The following is a 26,978-nucleotide window of genomic DNA, read 5'->3' on the forward strand; positions in this document are numbered from 1 at the left end:
TACATGATTGCATGACTAGGGTGATTCTACATCATATAACCAGAAGAATGAGAAGTTATACTCCATTTATCTATGATGTATCCAAATGGATTCTACTGTCATGCATTACTAATTAGAACAATTTTTTAAAAAATCTAAAAAAAAAAAAATTGATTGCTAAAAACTTTGTAAGACATGTCCAAAGGTCACCCAGGTTACCTGTTAAATATGTTCAGTAAAAGAAAACTTGTATCTCCCAGGTCAAGATACTCATGTTTGTTTTTCAAAAAAAAAAAAAAAAAATGGATAGGAGGAATTTTTTAATAACTTTTTGAGATAACTATGACTATTCATCATTGACACTATAGTAAAATGACTAAAGTGTTAATTTAAAGGTTCTTTGCTATATGGAACTTGAAACACTATCACTGAATAGTTCATATTCTACCATGTTAAAATCCATTTGTCTATCTTGCACATTGAATGGATCTCACACTAATATATGAGATCTTTAAAAGCAATGCATTGTCTTCTCTAATTACATACATCTTTTCAGTATTTACATACTTGAGGGCAAATGATCAAAAAGTCACACTTGCAAATATTATTGCAGATGCCTCAGAAAAAGAAATAAGTAATGAAAAGAAGGAAGGGTTAGAGTGGTGTAGACAAGTTCTTTGAAATTCTAACTTTCTCTTCAGAGCTTATATTCTTTCACTGTTAAAATTTTTTATATTGATTCAAAATATGGTTTCTTATCACATTTACAGATAACCCTACTTTTTCCATTTGTAATTATGTAAAATAAATCAACACAGTATTTATGCATTTGTTTTTTTCTTATATTTGATGCAGTTTAAATTATTGCAGATTCAATCTTCAAACTGGAGTGAGTTTTAAGAAGATGTCTCCTTGAAAATTAAAATATGTTGGAAATAGTAACCAAAGTATGACATTATAAAACAAAGAGCTTACAAGGATTTACTGTTCAGTAACCTGATAGGTGATTCATATTTCTGCCAAAGAAATGAGGGGGAAAAGTCTTCAGCAAAAGCTGAGCAGAGGTAAACTTAACCACTGGGTGTTGGCTGGTGGCTGGTGGGCTAATATCTTCATCCTGTGGTTTATTTTAACCAAAGAATGGAAGAAAAATTAGTCACTGAAAGCAGTTTGAGACTTTTGGAGCTGTTTTCTATATCATAATGATACTGTGTAACCAAACAATATCTTTCTGTGGGTTCCCTACTCTACATTGAGATTGTAGAAATGATTTCCTTCCTATGACAGGAAAAAGAAAAAGTCTCTGATTCTATTTGCATTTCTGATTATTTCACAAAAAGATGAGCACATTGTGAATTGAGTTTATGCTTTTCCTAGAAAAGTTAGTAGAATTAGTACTCAAAATTTTCTTTGTAATTAAATTACATACACATAGTTCTAGACTATTCCTAAAGTTTTTACTCAATGGACATTTGACTCTATTTAGAGTATGGGTATTGATTACTGGATTGTACCAGACCCTGTGTAGGCTGTAGATAATCAACACAAAAAATGCAGTCCCTGTCCCTAGGAAGCTCACAGTACAGAGAGAAAAAGTCAGATAAGTGGGGAAATACTGTTGCCAGCCCATCTGTGAAAATAGGATTACTAAGCGCCAGACTCTATAGGAGCATAACCATGAGGCACCTGTGCTGGTCTTGGAGGATCAGGGGAAGGTCCTCAAGGAAATAATGTCTGAAGTGACACCTGTAGAAGGAGGGGAGTGAACTAGAGGAAGGAGAGTGAAGGATGTGCATGAGCCTACAAATAAAATATACCACGACCCTGTGATGATAGCAAGTAGTTTTGTATGTCTGAAGCATTTGTTTTGAAGTTGGGAGAGATAAGATAATAAGGCTAGAAAAATGAACTAAAGTGAGATCTTGACATATTCCACACTTGACTGTAAGTCAAGAAGAAAGAAAAGTAAAAATGAATTCCCATTCATATTCTCTGATTTCAGATTACACTGTGCCTGTGATAACCTCAGTTTCCCATCCTGTGTTTGAACATCATGAAGTACTATGAAATTCAAAAAATACGAATGAATGACTGAACATTGATCCTACTCTTTTAAAATAGGTAGATCCCAGTTTTCTGACCTCTTAATCTTATTACCTCTTCTAACAGCACTCAGGTAAAGATCCGCTCTTTCTTATCCAGTAAATATCAATTTAATCACCATAAAAGAGCATATTATACTTGCTTAGTAGATTTTTAATAGGGTAGGGAATATCGACAGGTTAATAATATTAGGAACTTTCATTTCTAATTAGAATTGAGAAACTTGTGACACACCAATACTTCCACATGCAAGAAAAGTTAGAAAAAGACACAGGAAGAGTGGGAGGAGCAAGAGAACACATAATTCATGAGGAGGACCAAGAAAAAGAAAAATATGTTGGAAGACAAGTGTGCCAATCTGGTAGGGGTTTTAATCCTAGGATACATAAGGGACATCACAGTGAGTGACAAGGAAAGGGTTCAGAGAAAAATAATGCTACCACTGAGAACTGAAGGGAGTCTAAGGTCTTGAAGAAGATGAATGTCATGTACCCAAGTTCAACATTCTGCTTTTGTTTTTCCTTTTATGTGATGCACTTGCTGATTTTTGGTTTGGGGATGAGGTTAAAAGGAGGAGAGTATGTTCTAAGAAAGGGAGAAGCCAACCAAGATGTAAGCACTCTCAGGGATCCAAGGAAGTACCATTTAAGTGTGAAGTTGAGAACCTGAGAACAGTTTACCATCTTATTTGAAAAACTTGCAAAGCAAAGTGTTCCAGGAGCAAATGTGAAGCAGAGGTGCAATTGGTAACAAACAAGCATTTTAAACAGCTTAGTCTCTAGTTGGGTCACTCATTATGATCTATTCGTCTACCTATTGGTAGTGAGAATGCTCTGTGGAGAAACAAACATTTTATATTTTTTTCAGACATTTTTCAGGAATTAAATAAAAATTATTGAGCAAACTAAAAAACAGAACAAGAGACTAAATAAAAAATATAAATATATCCATCAACATCATATACATTGAAGTTATCAAACTTTAGAATGACTGTGATTATATGCTTAAAAATAGAAACTATCATGAAAAATGTCACTGTAGAACTGAAATTTATAAAATCTAACAAAATAAAAATTCTAGAATAAAAATATAATAATTGAAATTGAGACTATAATAGAGAGGTTTAAAAGAATCCTGGATTCTAGAGATGATTAATTAAATAAAAAATGTATCAGTAGAAAATATCCAGCTGAAGCACATAGAGAAAAACAAATGGAAAACTTGAAAAGTGTGTAATGATTTATAGGGTAGGTAATTGATATCCTAGAAGGGGAGAAAAAGGAAATGGTAAAGAAACAAATTTAAGAAGGATAATGAGTGAGAAATTTTATGATTGATCAAAATAGCAACCCACAACTTCAAGAATATTTCCAAATAGAACTGAATACAAGGAAAACAAGACCCAATCACATCACTGTAAAATTGTTGAACAACAAAGACAAATGAACACTCTTTTTGTGGAATAGAAAAGCATTTTACCTTTAAAGATAAACTACATATTCCAGATAATACTGAAAGCAAGAAGAAAAGTGAATGACACCTTAATGGTATGGACCAAAAAACAAAAGTCAATTTAAATTTTCTGCACAGAGAAAATATCTTTTAAAATTCTTTTAAAACTGAATGCAAGATAAAAGACATGTCCACAAAAATAAAGATTAATTCTTTCATCAGGAGATTCTTTATAAAATATAAATAAGCAGATTTTTTAACACAAAAGGAAAATTATCCCAACAGAAACACTAAAATGCAAGAAGGAATGAAAAATGATGGAAAAGGTAGACATGTGGGCAAATAAAAATTATTAACTGTAAAAATTAGTCATTGTGTATTGTGGAGTTTAACATATGTGTAGAGTTAACATACATTTCAAGAACATCACTCTAGTTCAGAGTTAAAATAGTCTACCAGCATTAGATTACCTGAGATGTGGTAGATGTATTAATTTCTCTAGACTCTACTATGTCAAGGATATATATTATGAGCTCAACTAACACTAAAACAATAGTAAAATAATATATAACTAAAAGGCTAATAGATTGGTAATTTTCTCATGATATTAAAAAAATTGATTAATCAAAAACAAGTCAAGTAAGGAGAAAAATCAGAACATGAGTAAAATGAATTTTAAAAACTATTAAGATAGTTAATATTAAGCTAATTATATTAGTAATCATCAACTCTTATTGGACAAAATACTCAAAATTTAATTCTCAGTCTGGGTGTATCTAAAGATTGTAAATTTAGCAGGTAAAACCACAGGTCACTCAGTTAAATTTGAATTTCAGATAAACAATGAATAGTGTTTTAATCCTAAAATCCTAAAATTCCAATTTGAACATGATGTATTGGAAAACATGTACCTGGAAAACATAGATATACCCTTGTCACATGAAATATCCATCAGTCACACTGGAGAATCGTACTTTTAGCAGAAAGTCTCCCGAATAAGCTCAGAATCATACAGGTTAACACAACCCCAGCACTAGTCCAGGTAGGGCTTCCTGCTAAAATTTCAAAAGCTGCTCTTGGAGAAGCAGAGTATAAACCTCATTAAAAGCTGCTACCAAAAGACAAACCTTAAATACAGGGTAAGAAACATTGAAAGTAAAGAATGGTAAAAATACACAAATGAGAATACCAGCAAAAGGTGCCTTGCTTAGCCATGCTAATTTTGGACCAATAAACTTTAAGGCAAAAGACGCATTTTTATGTGGGTATATAACTAATTGAAGTGGAGGCATATTTGTGTCAAAAGTCATGTACAATACTAGTCATAAAGCTATCTTCATAGAATACCAAACTGAGAAAGCCTAACATACATCCAAAGAGAAAAAACATTGTGATATATTAATACAATGTAATAGCATACATAACTGAGTAGATACACAAGAGTATTGGATAAATATCTCTACCAAATACCAAATGAAAGAAGTGAGACAGAAATGAATATGAATTCCATTTAAATACAATTAGGCAAAAAAAAAATCTGCACTGATAAAGTCAAGGTTGTGATGAATTGGAGGACAGGTTTGTGTTTATGGTGTGGTAAGGAGAGGGCTGAGGTGCTGACAATGTTACATTTCTAATCTGTGTGGTGATTACATGTGCTGGTGTCTGTAAAAAGTCATCAGGCAAAGTGCTTATGACTTCTGTACTTTTACATATACTACACTCAAATTAAAACTTCCCACAAAATAAAGGAAGGAGAGGCTAATTTACATGGAGGCACCTAAGCAGAGCCCTAGAAGATGCAAGACCATGGAAGGACTGGTATATGGAATGCTTGGGGTATGAAAGGAAAGGGTGTCTTCATAGGCCTGCCTGCACTTTGGTGGGAAGAAGAAGTAGGATACAAGGTTGAAATGCAGAGCATGCCAGCTCCATGTGGGTCTTGAAGATTCTGTGTTTCATGTGCCTCTGATGACCCAACCTGTTCCCTCAGCCTCACTTCTATTTCAGCCATAGCTGTCTTTGTGAAGGCTGCAACTCACCTTATAGAGACAATATCTTACCTCAATTGTGCACTGCATGTATTTAACTTTTCACACTGGAAAATCTCAAATGCCAAAGACACTAAAGAAGGTTATTTCTCAAATATGCAGAGGTGGCCCAGAAGTATAGGCATCGCTAACCCCAAGAGAAAGGAGCTTACAGATAAATACTTCTTGCACCTCAGGTGAACAATTCTGAGAAGCATTCTCTATGATCCTCATGACAGAGGGCAAGAAGAAGGCTTGTTACTTTCAGTGGTAATCCTGATAACATACCCTTGTAATGGCTTTCCTTGTTTCGTCCCTTTCCCAAGTCCCTCACTCCCACTTCAGAAGATTGCCTCCTTAACCAGCTATATTCACCCAGTGTCTTAGATTCTGCTTTAGGGGAGAATATAAACTAAGAATTCTGAATTCTATGCTGCAAGGCAGGGGAACCCATCAAGGGTAGATGCACAGAGTCATGTTAGAGAGTAACATTGCAGGCAAGGAACTCATAGGGAAACTGTTGGGGTCTTTGAAAGACTGGATAAATCACCCCCTTTTTTCAGAAGCAGTGAAAACACGGACAAAGTAGTGCAGATGAAAGAAAAAGCATTGCCTTTATTGTTGACAAAGGTCACAGTGGAGAATGTGACTCATCTTTGAGGCAGGTGAGCCTCCTGTTAATATTCTTCAGTCAGACACCGACTTCTGACTGCTTTAAGGCAGTAAGACCACCCCACTGTAAGCATGTCCTGACCCTAGAAAGCAGAGCAGAATACCTACATACAGACTAGGTAAGAAGGATTGATTTCTAGTAATCAAGGGAATACAGGAAAGCTGTGTTGAAAAACAGCCTTGTATTTGAGCCTTAGCACCTTAGTAGTTTTGACAGGTGTAGACAGGAGATTACAAGTGAGATAGTTCTTCTAAATGATTAAATGCCAAACCAAAGTCATTACTACACTGATGGCTATAGGAAATAGATCATTTAATGGAAGATACTGGTAGGATTTTGAGTAGGTATTCATTCCTTTTCAGAAAGTTAAATGGAATTCAGTCTTATCAACCTAGTGGGTGGAATTCTGAGTTAAAATGTCAACATGTAATAATTACAGTCCTCCTTCCCTACAGTCAAATTTATATTTATTAAATCCCTCTCCCTTGTTGCTAAGCAGAGAATTCAAGAATACATTAAAATCATAAATATTAGCACAGTAGGATTTGCAAATCAACCTGTCCTATTATGAATGCACTTGCAAAGTTTTAACCTTCATAATTCTTGTCCACATTCTGAAGAGGCCATCAATACCTCCTCTAGGATAGAAAATCAACACCAGGAAATGTGGCAAATGTATGTAGAACATTGTCATTTCTTTTGTACCCTATGCCCTTATTAACTGTGTTCACATATTCTATTGTGTACACATATATGCAGGAGTGAAGACATGTGTCACACCCCACACATACACATGCACACACACAATGCACTTAGATACACACACAGAGAAAATGGCCACATTTCCGGTACCTAAAAAAAATAAGGTCTTGCCACTTCTCAAGTTTAAGGGAGAACGTGAGACAATATGAGGCTTAATAGAATCTTGTATATTATTTATCATATTTTGGTTTGCATTGGGGTTAACATGCTTGGCAAAGGAAATTTTGTAATGGACGTAATACACAATCTTGGCATTTTGTGAATGCTTTCTCCTTGGTCTATCCTGAGTCCGACCAAGAGGCTATCAGATTATGTCAAAGCTTCATTAATCTCTTCTCTCCTGCTGCTTGCCTGCCTTTTGACCATTTCACTGCTAATTAGCCCTGAAAGCAAGGGAAAGAGAGACTTTTGATCTCTAGTCGCTCCATTTCACAGTTCTGGTTTAGAAGGGAGGATAAAGAAGAATGAGAAAAGTGAAGTTTAGTACTGCTTTATTCTACAGATCTTAGTCTGGACACACTGAAATTCAGGCTTGCCCTAAGATACTAGTTGCTATTGTAACCTTCTTAGTAAACAGTCTTTTGATTCAATTGGCTTTCATGATTCCACTAATGACCTAGCTAGAGCTGGGCCTTGTTATGTGTTAGGAAGAGATGAGTAAATAAGACTTGCCTGCTTCATTCTGTCATGGAGTTTGTGGAGGAAACTGTAATTACAGGCAGCACACAGGTAATTGCAGAGCTGATGCAAGAGGATAGGGCAAGGTGATGTGGGTGTGCAAAGCAAGGAGATTTGGGCCAGTCTCTCGGGGCAGGTCTCTACGAGGGAATGGTGCTAAAGAGGGAGCATGAAGAGTAACAGTTTTCAAAGTAAAAATGTTGGATGAGCATTTGGAGCAGGCAGAGATCACTCAATCCATCAAATGATATTAACTGATGAGAAATATTTGTTTTAAGTGGCCTTGGTATTATTTTAGGACAAATCCCTGAGTGTCAAGAAATACCTCTGAGCATTCTGAAGATTACTAGGAAATGGGAGTCCAGAGGCTGTCTTCATGTGTGCAGGCAGTGTCTCATACCAACAGGTCAAAGACCTTCACAGCACAATGGCATTTCAGTGTTTTCTCCTTTGTGTTCTGTATCTTCTGTGTTCTCAGGTGAAAGGAATACTGACAATACATGACTTAGAGTAGTGGCCAAGCTAATAACCTGCCTTTTGATTTTTCACTTGCACAATCCCTATTTATTTATTTATTTATTTTTTGTGGTGCTGGGGATTGAACCCATGGCCTTGTGCTTGCAAGGCAAGCACTCTACCAACTGAGCTATCTCCCCAGTCCAGAAGATTCTTTGATAGCTTGAGTTCGTTCAGTAACTTCCTCCCATCTGAATCTGAAACAGGCAAGCTTCTGGGTGAGCTTCAATTAAAGCATTTTCTGATTTTGAAAGAATAGCAGGATAGTGCTTTGAGGACCCTTGAAAATATCACCAGATTAAAGGAATGATAAAAAATCAGGTTTGGGCATTTACATAATATTTTTCCAAAAGCAGACTGGTAAGATGGAAATTCAAGTCCTTTGGCTACCATTGTATGACATGTTGATGAATCAGACTCCTGATGAACCTTCTAGGAATTTTGTAAACAGTCCATAGAAGATGTCAAACATGTATATAATTCTTTGGATTTATATTTCAAATCACTGACTTAAAACTACCAAATAACCTAAAAAATTGAGAATTAAAGACACCTATGATTATTAATCTTTCAGGACAGCCATTTGATGACCTAAGTCAGGTACAAACTGACAGAATTGATTTTTATTGTTGTTGTTAGGTCCATATAATATCCAGACTTGAAAGTAGGTTATTGGACATGAAGGGGTTTCTAGTGATTATTGCTATTTTCTCAGGCTACCACCACTTTCTTGTAAATCTGGTCCAGAACTGTGTCATGTGCCAAATTGTCCAGTCTCTAAATTATGGAATATGCCTTTGCTACTGTTGCAAAAGATAGTGAAATAATTTTTATTAAATTCAGGTAGATTCAGATTCAAATCATTTTTAAAGTTTTTAAAGGTTTTTTTTTCATGACTCTTGTCAAGACTATTTTGTGAAAATTTTAAGAGTTATCAAGGTGATTGTTCTTCATAAAAATGGCTGAATCAGTCTTATGACCTTTTAATTTACTTATTTCATAGAGTGAAGGTCTGTGAAAGGTAGCTATTTTTAATCCAACCCTAAGCATATTTCTTCCTTCACCCTTCCTCCTAATTTGTAAGGTCAATGATACTCACTTCTTTCACTGACAGCAATCCTGTCTGTATGGAATCAGCTTATCTAAATGCATTACAAATGCCTAGCAGGCCTGTTTCATGGAAATTAAATAAGTGAATAACTTTGTGATGAGAAACCATGAGGTCATGGCCACAGTTGCTTTAAAAATAAATGAGCAAATCTTCACATCAGTTTGCTTTTGCTTTGTTCATGGTAAAAACTCTGTGGTCATCTTCCTGTCAGATTTTGAGAGTCAGAGTCTCTCCAAGGTCCAGGAAGTAGAAGTAGAATCAACCCAGCAAGGTCAACTGCTGGGTTGGGGATAGGATGATGGAGTATGATGTAAGAAACAGCCCTGCCTTATGAGGTCTGAAGAAGCTTCCTCAGAAACTGTTCAGGAGTTCGAGACAGGAATTAGAACTATTTCGTTTTTGCAGTCTTCCTCATACAAGTGTTATGTGTGGAGACTTTGGTGTATCATGCTAGTATACTATGTTTAACAGCATACTATTTCCACATAGCAAAATGGTTGCTGGGGTCACATAAATTAAAAAAAAAACAAAACATTTTGTCCCTGGCATCTACCATGTTCTATTGGACAAATTTATACTTCTATCAGGTGCCTCCTCATTCATTATGAAACTTGAAATCTGGGATGTGAACATTGCTAGGACGATCATCTGTTAAGATAACAGCTCAGACAAAACTCATAAGGGAAAATTTGTGTTTGTTGATGCTGTAATTTCTGCTCTTACATCTTCAAAGGATGCCCTTGCAAGCATTTGTATGCTAATGATGTTCCAAATCTTCCTCCACAACAGATACATTTTTTTAGAAAAAATTCTTGGTGCAAAGAATTATGTCAGTAATTTATAAGATGTGCTTGTTAATGCTTAAAAGTTCCACCTCTTTTATCTCAGTGCCTCCTTATATTTTGAGGAATGTGAAGCTTTGTCATTGTTAAATGACGTTCAGGTAGCAGGAGTGCAAATGAAATGTTTGGGAAAAAGTGGGGTGAGGAGTACAAAAGTGGTGTGGAGGAAGGAAAGTCTTCCAGAATTGTACTTATTCTAAAGAAGAAAAAGCCTGAATACTTTTGCTTATATATATCAATGTCACATGGGTCACTTAATGATAGATTCAAGAACCCACATTTTCTGTAAAGGGTGGGGTATTTAAAGAGGTTTATTTAGTTCACAATTTTGGAGGTCCAAGAACATGGCATGAACATCTGCTTGGTTTTAATGAGGACCTTCTTTGCTGCATTACATGCCAGATGGTAACATACCTCTTCTCTTTAGAAATCTCAACCTCAGGTATTTTGTTATAGCAATGGAAAACAGACTAATATAGAATATAAGTAGAGAAAAATCAAAGGGAAAGTCTATTGTAAACACAGATTGAGAAATTATCTCTGCATGTTTTTTTTTTTTTTTTTTTTTTTTTTTTTTTTTTTTGCGGTGCTAGGGATCAAACCTAGGGCCTTGTGCTTGTAAGGCAAGCACTCTACTGACTGAGCTATCTCCCCAGCCTGAGAAATTATCTCTGTAATGCAGAGTTTCACTACGTTTTTGGGTCAAGACATACATAACAGTGAGAATATGTATAAGATATCCTGAGGTTAGCCAATGAGAATGTTGGAGGTTAGAACCACAAATACCCCAGCTGTTTTTTGATTAGGAAAATTATCTGATTTGTGCTAATGACAGAACTTATTCTTTGAGTTTTTAAGTGTCTTGCCATTCTGTGTCGTATATACATAATGCGAAGGCATACAATAATTAAGACACACCCAATCTAAAAAGTAAAGGTATACTCTTTAGTAAATAATCTTTGGCAGCCGTGGTCCTAAAATATAACCTCATCCTGGTGAGAGAAATCTATGTCCTAAGGTGATGATAGGTCACAATAATGTTAAACAAATGATAAGAGACCATGATTCTGAACTCCTACAGTAGGCCCCCAATAGACCAGACCAAACTAAAATGGAGTCACTCTTGCTGAATGCCCTATACTCAATTCAAAACTTCAAAGAGCTAGGTAGATCTCAAAACAGAGAAGTTTTTCTCCTGAAAATAGGAGATTCCAGACAGCATAATAAGGAAGTTCCCTTTGCTTTAACCCTTACAAAAAAGTAACTTGGTGTAAAAAAAATCAATTTTTTTCCTGATGTTCTGTTTCCTTATCCCCACCTTACAAAACCCACTGTTCTGCTACTACTCAGCACTCTCAATTCTCATCCTGTCATAGACTCTAGGCTGCCCTGATTCATGAATTACAAAAACAAAAAAGTCAATTACATGTACAACCAAATTTGTTACAATTTCATCTTTGACAGTAATAAAACCAAGTGCAAGAGTCCAGCTAATTATCTCTACTAAGTTTATGTAAAATATTACAAAATAGCCTATATTCCAGGCCTGCTCCCAGTGCCCTTCCTTCCCTGACACCAACATTTAGAGTCATATCCACCTCTTTATCTCTGTGCCACATGTAGGAAGAGAGGCCTTTGAAAGTAGGCATCTGAGTCATCTGATATTCTTTAATTGCAGCAGTTACATATTAAACTGGGAAACTTAAAATTTACCTATATCCAGGTGCCATTAAGTCATATTCTCTTCAGAAGATAAGAAAAAAATGCCCCATAAAAGGTATGTAGTTTATAAATAATGAGGTAACGAAAATGCTGAGGCACTGTAAAGATGAATTCATAAAGGGGGCTGATTACTGTTAGCTGAAGTTTAGAACACAGTTTAGAGGAGTGGGGCTTAAGCTGGAAGATGCAAAGGATATTTTAAGTGGACACGAGGAGAGGGCCCAACAAAAGGAATGTGAACATTATGACTGGGATTTCAGATTGACCCGGATCAGCTGGGAAAAAGTGATCAGAGCCCTGGACACTTTTAATACTCATTTGAAAAGCAATGGGAATTGGTACAAGTGGGCAAAATCAGATGATGGAGATGATACAAGACCAAGAATGCATTTAGACAAAAGAGAATACTGAAAGGCTTGGGGATTCCAAGGACACCCATTCCAAGTCTGGAGTTTGTTTCTGTAGTACAATGGAAGCCTTGGATCTATCACTTTTCTCTCAATAGATACCTATCTTGTTGCTCATTATCTAATGTGTGAATTTCCCTGATACTTACTTTGTAGGTGCAGTAAGTACCTGAAATGCATTTGAGTTTATGCAATGTGTTCCTGGGATTTTTCACTGCACAGCACCTAACACCAACTCAAATACTTAAGTGATTATAATAAATATTTTCACAATAGCAATGAGCTCTTCTCTGGTTAGTCTTACATAAATCACTTAATCCTCTCAGTCTTAGTTTCTTCATTTGTCCAATGAAGGAACAATACTAGACATTTTTAAATATTACATACAAAAGTAGCATCACATGTTTCTGATTATTCTTCTCAGCCACACATAGGATAAAATTTGTAACTGAGATTGCTCCTTTCCTGGCCATCTATTCCCACTAGGTCTGTGTACACTATTATTTAGACGAGAACATGTACATTATTTTTTTTTTCTGGTAAGTCCAAAGAAAACTAACTGATGTTTGACAAGAAGAAAATATTGATCATATTTATTTTTTTTTGTTGTTGTTTTTCGAAAGGATGAATGAAGGTAAATTTTTAAAAAATCTGCAGGTTAATAAATTAGACTGGCATAAATATTTGAGAGGAGTAGAGGAAAGCATCAGACTCCATGTCACTCATACATGAAATGTACAGAGCAAATAGTTATCCTTTTGAAGATTTTAATACATACTTAAAAATGGACAATTTAGTATTACAGTTATGTATTCTGTTAGATATGTGGATGTATGTTTTTTTTTTTTATTTTTCAGTAAAATAGTTTCATGCTTATAAAAGTCACCCTAGGTCAAGTTGGAACAAAGAGAACCACGTACAGTAGAAATAAACCTGGTAGTAAATGGGGTATACATAAGGAAAAAATATTATAAAGCAGTTACATTATTGACACAAAAAATAAATAAAAACACTTCTCTATTTTTTGAAGGCAATTCACAATCATTTCCAGGAATTCTGTGAGAATTTAAGGCCATTTGTTCTAAAGAAATGCTTTAATTTAGACACAACTTCACAAAACTTTAATTCTTGTAAAAACTGTACATGCAAAAACTTTACAATTAATTGTGGACAGGCAGGTCAGTATATAGGAGTAGTTTATTTCACAAATGTGTTGTGCACTAAGTCACAGAGTTGTATATATTGAACTGGGAATTTCACAAAAGACTCCAGCCTGTGCACCCTGCGTGGCAAAGTGGAATGGTGAGAACAAGGAATCCCAATCAAGAGAGCCAGTATCCCTTTGAATTAAAATATCTAGACAAGATATAATGGAATAAAAAGTTTAAAACATCTGCTACATGGTTCATAAATAGTCTTGGTTTTTAGTCATTCTAAACGGCATTACAATATAAGGATGCTACTTTTTACACAACGTATTTTTCTGTGCATTTAAAGTTCACAATGTTTGACTTTTTATTACTTCTACTTAGCATTACAAAATATAAACTGACTGCTGTCTAAGTTTAGAACCCAAACTCCATGAAAAATGTGTGTTCATACAGGATACACATCTGCTAATCTTAAACTCCCGTACTTGGCAAACATTGTAGGGAAATTAATTACTAAGCAGATGTGACTGCTTAAGACAATTCAGTTTCTGAGAGACACAAAAGGATCTTCTTTCCCTATTTGCAAATGTATTTGTCCAGAGAGTCATTCAAAGAGATATTGCTCTTGTGATTATAACTATTGCAATTTAGAAGACAAAGGATTCAATATTCAAAACTCTTATTCTTAAGAACAGTTATAAAAGTATTGAAATTTAAAAAGTAGTAACATGTAAACATTGATACAGAGAGACTGCTCTCCTATACATATAGCAGTCGAGGACAATATTTGAGTTAAAAACATAGTTTGTGCTTTTCCCAACAATACATTGGAAATTAGCTGTTCAGTCAAAAAAAAAAAAAAAAATTATAGATTCAGAGAAGACATCCGTACTTTGCTTCAAGCATTTAAACAAATTTTCTGTTGCTCATGCAACAACCATATTTACAGTTTTGGTTTAGGAAGAGAATTAATTTTGGATCCAAGAAAGCACATTAACTAGTACTGCTGAAAACAAACTGAGAGAAGTATCTCGTTCCCTGGTTCATCGTGGAGCACCAGGCACAAAGCATTGACTCAGCAGCTCTGACTGATGTGAAGGTAACACAAGCATCTGGGGGCACAGTCATATCTGTGTCTGCAACACGTGTGTGGGCGGGGTGTACGGGGGAGGTGCAGGTGATGGCTTGATTCCTCGGGCCCTCATATAGGAGAGAAACTGCTCGGGGATCTCAGCCAGGACATCTTTGGCCAGTCTAGCCATGCTCAGTATGTGGTTTCCGCTTCTGTCAATGTAATCCCTGAATGGCACAAACTAAAACAGAGGCAAAAGAAAGTTATTTCACAGGCTTTCACAATCTCTATCACAGACAAAAATCAGCATACGTAAACATTTGATGGGAGGAGAATCAGGGAAGCCCAGAATAACTAGGAGATGAATGACAATAGCACATTTAAAAATATTTGATATACTATAACCAACTATATTAGTAAATAAATCCTTTGAAATATACTTTATCTAAAAAGAGATATAATTCTTTTTTTTTTTTTCCTGCAAAACTTATGCCACTTGATCCTGATACACCAATTTTGTTGCTACATGTGTTCTGCAGTTTGGGATCCCATAACTAGCCTGATGCCCAAAAGGATGTATCACTTAACCTCTTTGGGGCTCAGTTTCCTGGCAAATGAATAAATATATGTCTAATTCAGCTTCTGATCCAAATTATTACCCAAAACAGCATAAGGAGCAAATATTACTTAATTCAGTATAAAAAGTATATGTAATTAAACGATCCTAAACACTTTTTTAATTATTACGAGAGCCATCAAATCACATGGACAATGAATATCAAATTCACACAAGTGGAACCTGAAATATTCAGTACATTGTTTCTTAGCCCAGATGTTGATTTTTTAAAACAATATTTACTAGTTAGAAAGGTAAAAGACAGATATTGGCATGAGGTCTTGGTATACTTCTTACTGAAATATCATCATTCTTATTTCTACATCATATAAAAATGATTGTTGTATCTCTATATAAGTAATTATGTGGGAGCCCCTGTCAACTCAATACCAAATACTCTGGCATAGATTGCCTAATTCCATTCTCATTTATAATGGTTACTTAAGTTAATAAACACTGTGCTGAGGGTAATAGTTCAATTTCCTCTTAGAGACATGATGATTCTTGAAGCAACTTGGAAGTGATTGGAATTGTAAATGCTGGGATACTTTGGGAGCACAAATAATTTTCAGAAAAAAAAAAAAGGCATATTGAAGACTCTTTAGAACAATTTGTAAGTATAGTATTTAAAATTCTGAGTTAAATCCCACCCCCCCTTTCAGCAGGGGCAATCTCATACTGTAACCTATTTTAAATTTATTCTGAAAAACTTGCTTTTGCTTTAAACTGTTATTCCACATGTGCTATTTGGAAAACAACTGTTATTAGGAAATATAAAATGATCGGGTTGCTACAGGTAAACCAAGTTAAGATTTTAGAAAATCAAAGTAATGTCTGTTACGAAGTGAAAACTGTCTCTTAAAAGGAGAAATTTACTCTGTTCTCTTTAAAAGAAGTCATGCTACAGGCAGAAGCATACCTTTGTCACTTAAAATGTTATCCTGTTTTGCTACCAAGAGAAAAACTCAGAGCAGTTTTCACAACAGTGTGATAGAATAGTGACCCATCTTTCTCTTACCCCTGAAGGAAGCTAAATCAGGGTAAGAAAAACCTAACAGTAAATGTAATCCAGCTGAGAACAAGGAGGATGTGAACTTTTGTGAAGTCACATTAGCTAGCTATGGACAAGACTTGACATTTTTAACAAAAAAGCAGAGAGGTGCAAAAAAAAAAAAAAAAAAAACAAAAAAACAAAAAAACCACCAAGTGAAGGTTTATGTTCTCTCTGAAACTTGAATTAGAACAGTGAGAAAATAAGAATCAACATAGATAAGGATTAAGAGGAAGGTAATTACAACTGCAGTTATGGTTATTTCATTCTTTAGAAGTCACAATATTTTACAAATTAACACTTAGTAATACTGATACAGTTAGTATACACATAGCTATCTTTTAAACGCTTTCTTTAAAAGTTCACTTCTTTGAAAATGTGTAACTAATATGTCCACTTCAGGGAAACAGCAAACAGTGGATATTTCTTTAGGGGCGATCATATCTGCTTGTGTCTTACTTTAACTCTGATCTTTTAGTTTTCTTTGATTCTTTACCTCTCTACCAAACCATGGACAGGCAACTTATCTTTTAACCCTTTATTCTCACAAACTCTGGAATCAGACTTCTTAGGTTTGAAGCCTGGTTTTGCTACTCATTACCTGCATGAACTTGGGCAAGTTATTTTTTACTGCTATCTCCGTTTCCTCTTCTTTAAAATGACTATAACATATATAACATCTATTCCATTAGGTAGTTGTATTACATAAATTAACATATAAAGTGTTTAAAACAGTGTTCAATCATAACATGTACCATATATGATAGTTATCATTATCATCATTACTATTACTTTTCGTCCATTTGTTTATTTATTGAGTTATCAATAGAAGTATGAAACTTTTCTCAATAGCTTTCTATTCACACTCATACCAAACATTGAATATGAAGAATATTATTATATTTTATCTCTTTCAAATGGAAGTACAACAGCAGCTAATCTAAAACAGTAATTCACAGAATTTTGTTATGTTGAACACTTGTTTTCTTCATCTTACTAGCACATGTTATATGATCTATAGACTTTTAAAATTGATAAATTAAAATTTTTCAAGACTTTTATGATACTCCAGAATGTCACAACTACAGGTTCACAATGACTGTTCCCACATAACACACACTTACACTCATTTTTAAAGTCTACTTGTAAACAACGGGTAAGAAAGAAACCCTAGTTTTCAACCAAGCATGGGAGTATATATCTTATATGATTTAGGCATGTCAGTTGGGGTCACAGACTCTTATGTGCCACTTGAGCCCCAGGTTGAGAATTGCTGGCACAGCAAGTCACTGTTCTCCACAGGAGCATACTTCAGCCTACATGTATGTGGGGAGTAGAAAAAGAAGTTGGGAACTTTCTCCTCACTAACCTAAATGATCTAAATCTTTTCCAAAGGAACATTCATTTCTTCAGTCATGTCAGGGAGCACTCTATAAGTGAGAAATGAAAATGACAAATGACTCTTCATTTCCTTTACCTCTTATTAGTGTCATATTTTACAGTTTTCATGATGAAATATGCCCTCATTTTTCTTGGAAGATGGCTCATAGCTTTCTACCATTATAGTTTTCTACTCAGCTCCTCAGACCACTCTGTTGATTTTCTCTTTTAATCTCACTTCTGAGTCCTCAATCTGGGAACTTCTTGTTCAAAAAATTCCCACACTTTGTGACTGCAAGTTGACCAAAAATTCACTTGGACCCTTAAATTTGTTCCGTTTAGAAGAATAAATCAATTTCACCCTGCAATAGTTTATCACATTCATATGATAAATATCAATAAATATTCTGTTCTGTATAAAAATATGGTATCCTTAATACTCTACATTTTTTTTGTCAACATCCACCAGTGTAGGAAAACGTTCCACATGGCTGCTCTAATGGCTGGCTTTGCCTATTTGCAAAAATAAGTTTGAATCAGTTTGGGCAAATGGGCTTTTAGTTGCTGTTCAGCTCAATTTTGTTTGATTGTTCCTACTGTGCAGAGCTCCATTAGTGATTTTCAAGTCTAAGCCTTCAAGGTTATTATTCTCCTTTTAATGGAAAATATGATTTAAATATAATTTTTAAGGAAATGATAGGCTGGCCAGCAGCTGCATGCAACCAGGAAGAATGGTAGCGAGTTATACACAATGGTCAATCCATAGCACAAACAAACAAACAAATAAAAAGCTTTTGCATCTACTGACTTAAGGAAATAATTCACTTAAGACTTAGAGTAACGACCACAGACACTCATCTTGCTTACTGTTTATATTACAGTCAGATGAGCCTGAATTCTTAGGCAATGAGACATAATCACATATGAGAGTACAGCTACTATAAAAAAGTGACAAACAAGTGCCTTTCCATCAGACTGTGCCAACACACTAGCAGATGACAATAATCGATACTGATATTAATGTATTTACTGAGCAACTCTTAGGTGGGAGGACCCCTGCTAAGGGATTTTAGTATAATATCTCATTTAATTTTCACAAGTGTCTATCCATATTTAAAATTTACATAAGAGGAAACTGAAACTCAAGAGGGTTTCATCAACTTACTTATTAGACAGTAACAAGTGTCATTATTTGAACCTAAATTAATCTAACTCTGATGCATTATATACTACAGGACTCTGGAAAAAAAAAAAAGAACAGATCCCAATAATGTTTTGAATTTTCCTTTTAAGAGAGCAGGTGTGTTACAGAACACAGGTTTTGGAATCAGAATGGTATTGGAAATCTGGACCTAGCAATTTATGACTTAAGTAACTTGGTATAAGTGTTTTAGCTTCTCATCTGAGTCCACAGTTTCTTTATGTGTAAATGACTAAGGCAAAAAGTAACTAGCCTGTTTAGAAAGATATAAAATGATATGGGAACAAAGTGAAGAAGGGAAACTAGTTCAGGAGGACGAGTGAGGGCTTTGGACAGGACAATGTGAAAGGTAAGACAGAGGGAAATTTTAAAAGGGAGAACTTCCATTTTAAAGATGAGGAAGCAAAGTATCCTAGGTAACATGATAAAATAAGAACAAATGTCAAGAAATTGTGGTGCAAATACAGTTAATTTGTCTGTATAAAGTGTAGTATATTTGTGTGTGTATTTAGCTAAAGAGGAAAGCTGAGGTCAGGTCATAGGGACTCTTAAATGCTATGTTGATGTCTTAGAACCAAAGTTATACAGAATACTTAAGAATATTACAATCAGACATTTTAGAATTAAATCCAGATTCCACTTCTTGCTAGCTGTGTAATTATGGACGAGAGAAATTGAACTCATTTTTTTTTTCCTTTGGTAAAATATAGTAATCCAAGTACCTGTCTCATAAAGCTAATTAAGGAGGAAGTGATATAATGCTGTAAGATGGCCTGCCCCACATGTGAAGCATGTCAGAGTTAACAATTACCACTATGAGAAAAAGTTGGAAGCTGTTGAAGATTTGATATAATAATAAATACCCATTCTACTATCCCTGAGTTTCTGCTGAACCTCATCTACATACTCTCTGTAGCCTTAGGTTTTTGTTTGTCCACTAGAGAAATCTGTTTTATTTGTGGTATATTTAACTTGATTAGCTTCAAAGTGTAAGAAATGGAAAGAAGAGAAAAGGAAGGGAATCTAAATAGACCCTATTTTCTGGAAATAGTTTAGCCAGTTAGTTTACAGATATCTTCTGACTGAGGGGAGATGGACAATATTAAGTGAAGATTGACAATATTATACTAGACATGTCCTTGCAACCCCCAAATCCTAAATATTCAAGAATGCTTCTATTCTTGAAAATAACTCATTTAAAACAGTTTATGGAGGCTGGAAGAGCATGGATAACTTTGATGGTGGAATGTTTAACCTTATTGAAGGTGTGCGACGAGTTGTTCAACATAATGTGATAGGTAAATGTTTGGCTTGCCTACTATTTTGAAAAGATCAATCCCTATTTAGGAACATCTCTGTGAAATTAGGAAGCGGGCATAAAATCTCTTTAACTGAATGAAGAAATGTAAAAGAAGATGTCATTAGGGGACTCCTAATTTGCTGGCTAAGGTAAAATTTCCAGTCTTTGTCTGTAAGAATCATGTACTCTTTCAGCTCAGAGTTTTGTGTCATAATCCCTTGAGTGATTGCCTGTATCCCCAAGTGTGTTCAAAACCTTTGGGGATCCCACTATCACAGACAGACTTTTTTTTTTTTTTTTTTTTTTTGGTTTTGAGGATTCTGATTTTCAAGAACAGGAATAATTACACTAGCATATGTCTATGCTGCCAGGCAACAAAATATTTTACGTCATTATTTCTTCTGATACTCACCATCAGAAGAGCAGAGATGAAGGAACCAAAGTTCACAGACAATGAAACAAAGGCTACTAGTGATTTACTAGCTTACTCAAGATCATGTCGAAAATATACGTTCATAGATACCTGGGTCCTATCTTAATATTCTGCCCAATGAAGTAAATCCACTGAGAGTCTAGTTTCATAATCAAGGACATTGTTTATTTTTATAAATGCCAGCAGGCATGACTCTTTGTTATCACTAACATATCAATTCTTTTAAAGGAAATCTTAGACATATGAACAATCTTGGCTACTTCCTGGGGTAGAAAGTAGTAATACTAAGTTTCTCTCAAACATCATTTAGAAGGAACTATGAGATATGAGGTGTCTTGCTAATTTTATAAAAATTCATTACAACAGCAACGTGACACTTTCTAAAGAACTTCAAATTCATGCTTCCCTTTGATAATGTGATTTCTTGAAAACTGTGAGCCAGACATTACAGAGCTTTTAGATAAAGTATGCAATAATTATACTGATGAGGTTGGTGAATAATTGTGTGTTTATGAAAAAATACCATGAGATTCTTAAATGGATGACATCAACACATCATCTTTCTCAGACACTTTTAGCCTAATCATTTATTGCATGTGTGTGTGCTTTTTATTCTACCAACTGTTAGGTTGAAGTTTAAATCATATTCAATTGTCTTTTTAAAACAATTTATATAGTTGTTTCCTTTATAAAATTTAATTTTGCTAATTAGTGAAAAACTTTTTTTTATCTCTAAGAACATTATTACTCTACATGATTGTTTATAAATTGATTATAAACTGATTTATATTATTTTATCTTTTCACTGCATTAATCCTTTTTGTTGTTTTTAGTGAGCTCTATTTCAAGAATATATTTTATGTAAGTTATCTCACTTAATTTTCATAACAATGCTATTTATCTTGCAGAACATTGAAATTTTGAGTGTTTATTCAAGTTATCACAAGTCAGGATTTGAACCAAATTTTGAATGATTCAAAACTATATTCTCTTAATGGTTTTAATATAGGTAAAAATGTTTATTTAGGAGATAAAACTGAAGTACATTGTTTGTTCCTCCAAAAACTTATATATCTTATTCTTAAATGATACTAAGACCCTCTTCCTATTTAAAAGATGAGCTTCACAGCCTTTTTCCCTTTAAACAACTTAAAAAGTATGGACACTCTAAAATATGCAACTGTTTAGATGGATTAACTCCTTACTTTCAATTACAAATTTTAATTGAATTTTTTGATTATTGAATGTTTTCATTCTATTCACTCCCCAAATAGTAGTCATAGGTTATTTCTTAACTCTAACATATTCTATATGGAAAACTCATGAATATAACTTACATATTATATATTATGCTATATATTTAATACGCACATGTATTACATATATGTAATTTTAAGATCTTTTCCTCTACTTTCCTAACATAATCTATGAGGGAAATGTGACAATAGTTATAATCATTTTATAACTATTTTATTTGTACATTTTTTTACTACATTTACTTACTCTGAATATATATCAGCTGTTTTAAAACATATTTAGTTTTTGTTTTGAGGACTAAAGAATGAATAGATGGGCATCATTTAAAAGGTTATTACGTTCCTAGCTTCTAATTTTACAATGATGTTTCCTGATAATAATAAAGTAGGAAAAATGTTTATTAGTAATTCCACTTACACCTGATGAATCTGAAGTAGCAGGAGAAGTACTTAACATACATCTCATCACAGAGAATTAACCAACTCAATTAAACAGAACCTAAAACTTCTGCTTTCAATTTAAGTTGCTTATCACAAATTAGACCAGACATGGGCTCTTCACAATGAACAAAACATAATTTTTGCTTAGTTTCTTACCTGCACAATGTCCCTTTCAGCATATTTTCCTCTGGAGGAGACTCTTACATCATCACCATCCAATTCAACCATTGCTTAAAAATAAAATACAATCAATGATTTATTCAGTACATTTTAGTCAAAGTTTAAGACTATAGGCAATAAGACATCAGTATATATGTACAAAGCAATATGTTCTACGTAATGATAGAAAGCCTGTTATCTTCATCTCTTCATTTATTTGTCCCACAAAACATGAATGAGTACAGCTTTTCTTGAAAGCAAGACAAAACTTTGAATGACCCTTTCAAAGACAGGCAGAGTCAATGCATTCTAGAATAGCCTTTGGGACCATCTCTCTATCCTATTGGTTTTAAACTTTAGTTATATGTTTGTATGACTGATTAGGCAAGTAATATCAGCCCATTGAATTTTAATTTTTCTTTCCAATTTAAGAAATTTGGCAGCAATTTAAAAATTCTGAATGCAAAGTTGAACTTCATTCTCTTTGGAACTACATCAAAGCTATATGTCTGTATTGCCTAATTTTTACTTTATATATATATATATATATATATATATAACACAATAAAATGACATTTATAAAGTATGGTTTTTATGAAGTCTGTTGTTTTGTTGGTTAAGAAGTAATTTCAGCATTGCACAGATCAGCATTTAGAAATGCTGTGATATAATGGGGCAGCTGGTGGCACATAAAGCCATGCTGTGATTAAGAACATTTTCCAGAGTTTATTAAGTTTTCAGTGAGAATTTTCTAAATAATTAATTACATGAGGGATGCTAATTTGTGCTTAGAGTATAATTCTATTACTGATAATTCATTTTGTATACACATGACATTCACCAGACTCCAGAGAGTCACTTGCAATTTTGTTTCCTTCTTTACTCAAAAAAAAAAACAAAATAGTGCTCGATCACAATACAATCTACCTCTTCACTATTTTCTTCAGTCCTTGGATAATGTATTTGGGTTAAAAAACATTGTTTTTCAATTTTATCTTTCTACACATGTTCATGAACCAATGTTTTTGCTGAAATACAAGTAGTACATACAACAGAAAGTAAGCATTCAATGATTTGCTTAGATATACCACACAAGTCATAATTTTGTAAGATGTATGCATTACCAATAATAAGTTAACTAAAATACAAAAGGCCTACGTTTTTCTACTATACCTCTCAGGGTATAAATAGGATGCTCAAATATTTTCAATAGTTATTTCCTGTTTCATCTAGGTGAGTTTTCCAAGTTTTCATTATTACTTTGAGACAAAACTGCACATTGAACCTGGTCACAGTGGCCCCACCTATAATCCCAGTGACTCCAGAGGCTTGGCAGAAATACTGCAAGTTTGAGACCAGCCTCAGCAACTTAGCAAAGACCTAACCACTTAGCAAGATCTATCTCAAAGTAAAAATAAAAAGGGTTTGGGATGTGGCTCAGTGGTACAGCACCCCTGGGCTCAATCCCCAGTGCAAAACAAACAACTGCACATTGATGATGATAGGCCAAAAATCACACAACACTCCCTTTTATTCTCTAATGTATTAATAAGCCACATAAGTACTCTATGCTCACTCTAAAATGGGAAATAAGAATCCAAAGATAATCTAAGTCTCACCTTCCACAGTCCTGTATGATATCTATCTGTCTTTGAGAGCGTTTCATTACCATTAATGAAGACAAGGTAATCCATATAAGGATGAGATCTAATTAAGGCTCTCTCACTTTTCAACATGCTTTTTGGGTTAAAAGGTTTCAGGCGGCAAGAGCTGGAGGCTCTGTATTTGAGAAAAGAAGAGATGGTGTGCAAGTGGTGGAGGGGTAACATCTACTCTTCAGGTTTTCAGACCATCCTGTCCTCAAGGAGGCACAGACTGTGAGCCCCAGACCCCATGTGTATCCTACCCTGGGAAGAAGGTAGATCTGCACTTCTTTCTAGCCATGGGAGACAATGATTTAGAATTCCTTTTATCCAATTTGCATCAAAGCTGATGCAATTTAAATGGCCAGATGCCAATTTAAATGTACTCTTTGACTATCTTTTAAGGATAAGGAAGCCATCTTTGGAGAAATCTTTCTTATTAATGAAGGTGTTTTGTATTGGAGAGGAAAATTACTCAGGGCATTTAAAACTATTCTTATTAAAATACAGAAATGACTGGGCACAGTGACACATGCCTGCAATCCCAGTGGCTGGGAAGGCTGAGGCAGGAGGATCACTGAGTTCAAAGTCAGTCTCAGCAACTTAGTGAGGCCCTAAATTACTCAGAAAGACGCTGTCTCTAAATAATATATATATAAAAGGGTTGGAGATGTGGCTCAGTAATTAAGCACCCTGGGTTCAATCCCTGGTTCTGGTGGACATACACACACACACACACACACACACACACACACACATAAATGAATAAGAATAGTCATTAACAGTTTATTCTTATTTTCTCTCTCCTCAAAGAATGGATGGAGAAGTATTGCATTTCTTGTTCATTCCAACCATGTCTTTCTGCTTAAATTGTGTAGATGTAGACTTACATGATTAGCGGATATAATCTGCAATTTGGATTTCAGTCTTTACTATGTTGGATTATATATGTGATATGTAAACTTGTTCTATGGTAGATTTCAAAGTGCCAAGAGAGGTTCTTGTGATAGGATAGTAGCAAACTGACTGTAAGTCAGAGATTTTTCTATATTAAACATGAATACTTTTGCTCTTCTTTTTAGCCATGGAGAAGTGTGATTTGAGAACACTTTAGAGAAGCATGTATTGCTTCCTAATAGGAGGTTGACTTTTCTAGTACTGGGCAAGGATTCTGAAAGTTTTCCTATTAAAACTTTTCATGGTGAAAACAGAAACCAGGTGTTGCAGGACCCTAATTCCCTCTTCACATGTTTCCAGGGGAAAATTTCACTCTAATTTCCAGGAGGGAATTCTACTGAGAAGGCAACTTGCCTTTCTGTCTATAATTTTCACTCATTACTCCACATGCACAGAGAGAGGAGTGAGTCATAGCATTACTAAGATTAGGAGAGAGAAATAAGCTTAACTCCTCCTTTGGGAATAGCTTATCCTCAGAATGAATGCAGTTTCTCCCATGGAATGTTTTCTAGCTAAAGCTCTACCCCATCAGGAGATCTGCAGATAACAATGAGGTCATTTAATCCAAAGGTAATGGAAATTCTGACTCCTTTCACAGGATAACCCCAATCTCAAATTCTGCATTGCTGGTAATAAAAGCTGATATGCTGGTCTGAGTGATACCTGAATATTTTTTTTTCCAGTCAGTTCAGGAACTCAGAGAGAGAAATGATGAATTATACCTCAAAACACAACAATTTCATTGGGAACAAAAGAAACAACAAGATAAATAGGTGTGGCTGTGGGATGAGGGTAGTGCCCAGATATTGTGCCTGCTGTTCTTCATAGAAATACATGACCATCAATATCAGGAAGGGTCAGTGGCTTCATACTCATGCACTAAGTGTGGGGGTTCTTGAACAACAAGAAAGGACTGAGGTTGATTATCACTGAGGTCATAAACTTAACAGCAAAATTCTATACGAGTCTGGAGACCTGAGATGCACTTGTGAGCGGTGAGTCCTTTAGAGTTAACAGCATAGTAACTGAAGAAAAAATGAGTTATTTTAGTCCAGCAATCAGTGAAGTTTGTGAATCACAGTCCAACACTGATTGTTGCAGATTATCAGGTGCACAAGCATCGAAAAGAAGGCATTCCTAGCTCCAGAGAGGTGTTTCAAATTCACGCCTGAAGTACAATGTAAGCTGATGCAAACACTGGGAGGAAATATTAGCAGAAGCAGTAGCAGTCAGGGCTAAATGACTTTTGCTTTAGAAACTAGAAGATAATGATCATGAAAAGGATGACCAGTCAAGCAAAAAATCTAAGGGAATCCAGGGTCAGCCACATAGTTTTTCCTTTTATGCTGTACCAGAGACTGACAGATCAACACTATCCTTATGCAGAGCCTGCTGGTTAAACAAGAATCACCCCAGTTATAATCATACTCTAATCAGTCACATATGTGCCTAACTTAACCAGTAACTTACCAGAGGTGATTCCAAACATTCTAAAAATATTCTCATTTCCAAAGTTCCAAGCTAAATAAATGGTCATTGTTAATAAAAATACTAGAACCAGGTACATATTCTATGGTCACGCTATTGTTCAGCACAGTTTCCTAAAAGGAATTCATGAGATGACTAGAAACAGATTATCCCTAAACAAGTTTACCCAGAACACTAGTCGCAAAACACCTGTAACCTAATTGACACTTGAATGAGGCTGGAGCCCAAACTGAAAACTACTCCTGAGCCAATTTAGCATCATTATCTAAGGTCTCATTAAATTTCAGCTGGTCAGTTCCAATTCGTTTTACTTTGCTCTTTCACATGACAGCACTTCTTTATTTATAAATCTAATGTCTATCAACTAGCCAGGATCTGGAAACTTATTAAATTAACATATTATGCTTATTTAACATTTCTTTTCACAACTTGATGATTTATTAATTTAGCACTCATCCTTAAAGGTTTTTAGTGAACCCAGAGTGTGCTTTGCCTCAGGAACCAAAACTCAATTTATCACCCTGTCAGTCTTAAATATTATTTTGAGGTACAAAC

At 34.7% G+C, this 26,978-nt stretch overlaps 1 protein-coding gene and 1 long non-coding RNA gene across 2 annotated transcripts in view; both read right to left on the reverse strand.

Moving 5' to 3' along the window:
- Window positions 1-26,978, reverse strand: part of LOC306660854 — a 610,682-nt gene that overhangs the window by 144,216 nt on the left and 439,488 nt on the right. The window lies entirely within an intron of this gene.
- Window positions 13,026-26,978, reverse strand: part of CPNE8 (copine 8) — a 199,266-nt gene continuing 185,313 nt past the window's right edge. The window contains exons 19-20 of the mRNA XM_079139378.1: window positions 22,333-22,406; window positions 13,026-14,739 (exon numbers count right to left, since the gene is read on the reverse strand). Coding sequence (XP_078995504.1) covers window positions 14,551-14,739; window positions 22,333-22,406 — 263 coding nt within the window. The 3' untranslated portion in view covers window positions 13,026-14,550. The remainder of the gene's footprint in view (window positions 14,740-22,332; window positions 22,407-26,978) is intronic.

The sequence above is a fragment of the Sciurus vulgaris genome, assembly GCF_902686455.1.
Source record: "Sciurus vulgaris genome assembly, chromosome: 5".
Taxonomy (NCBI): Eukaryota; Metazoa; Chordata; class Mammalia; order Rodentia; family Sciuridae; genus Sciurus; species Sciurus vulgaris.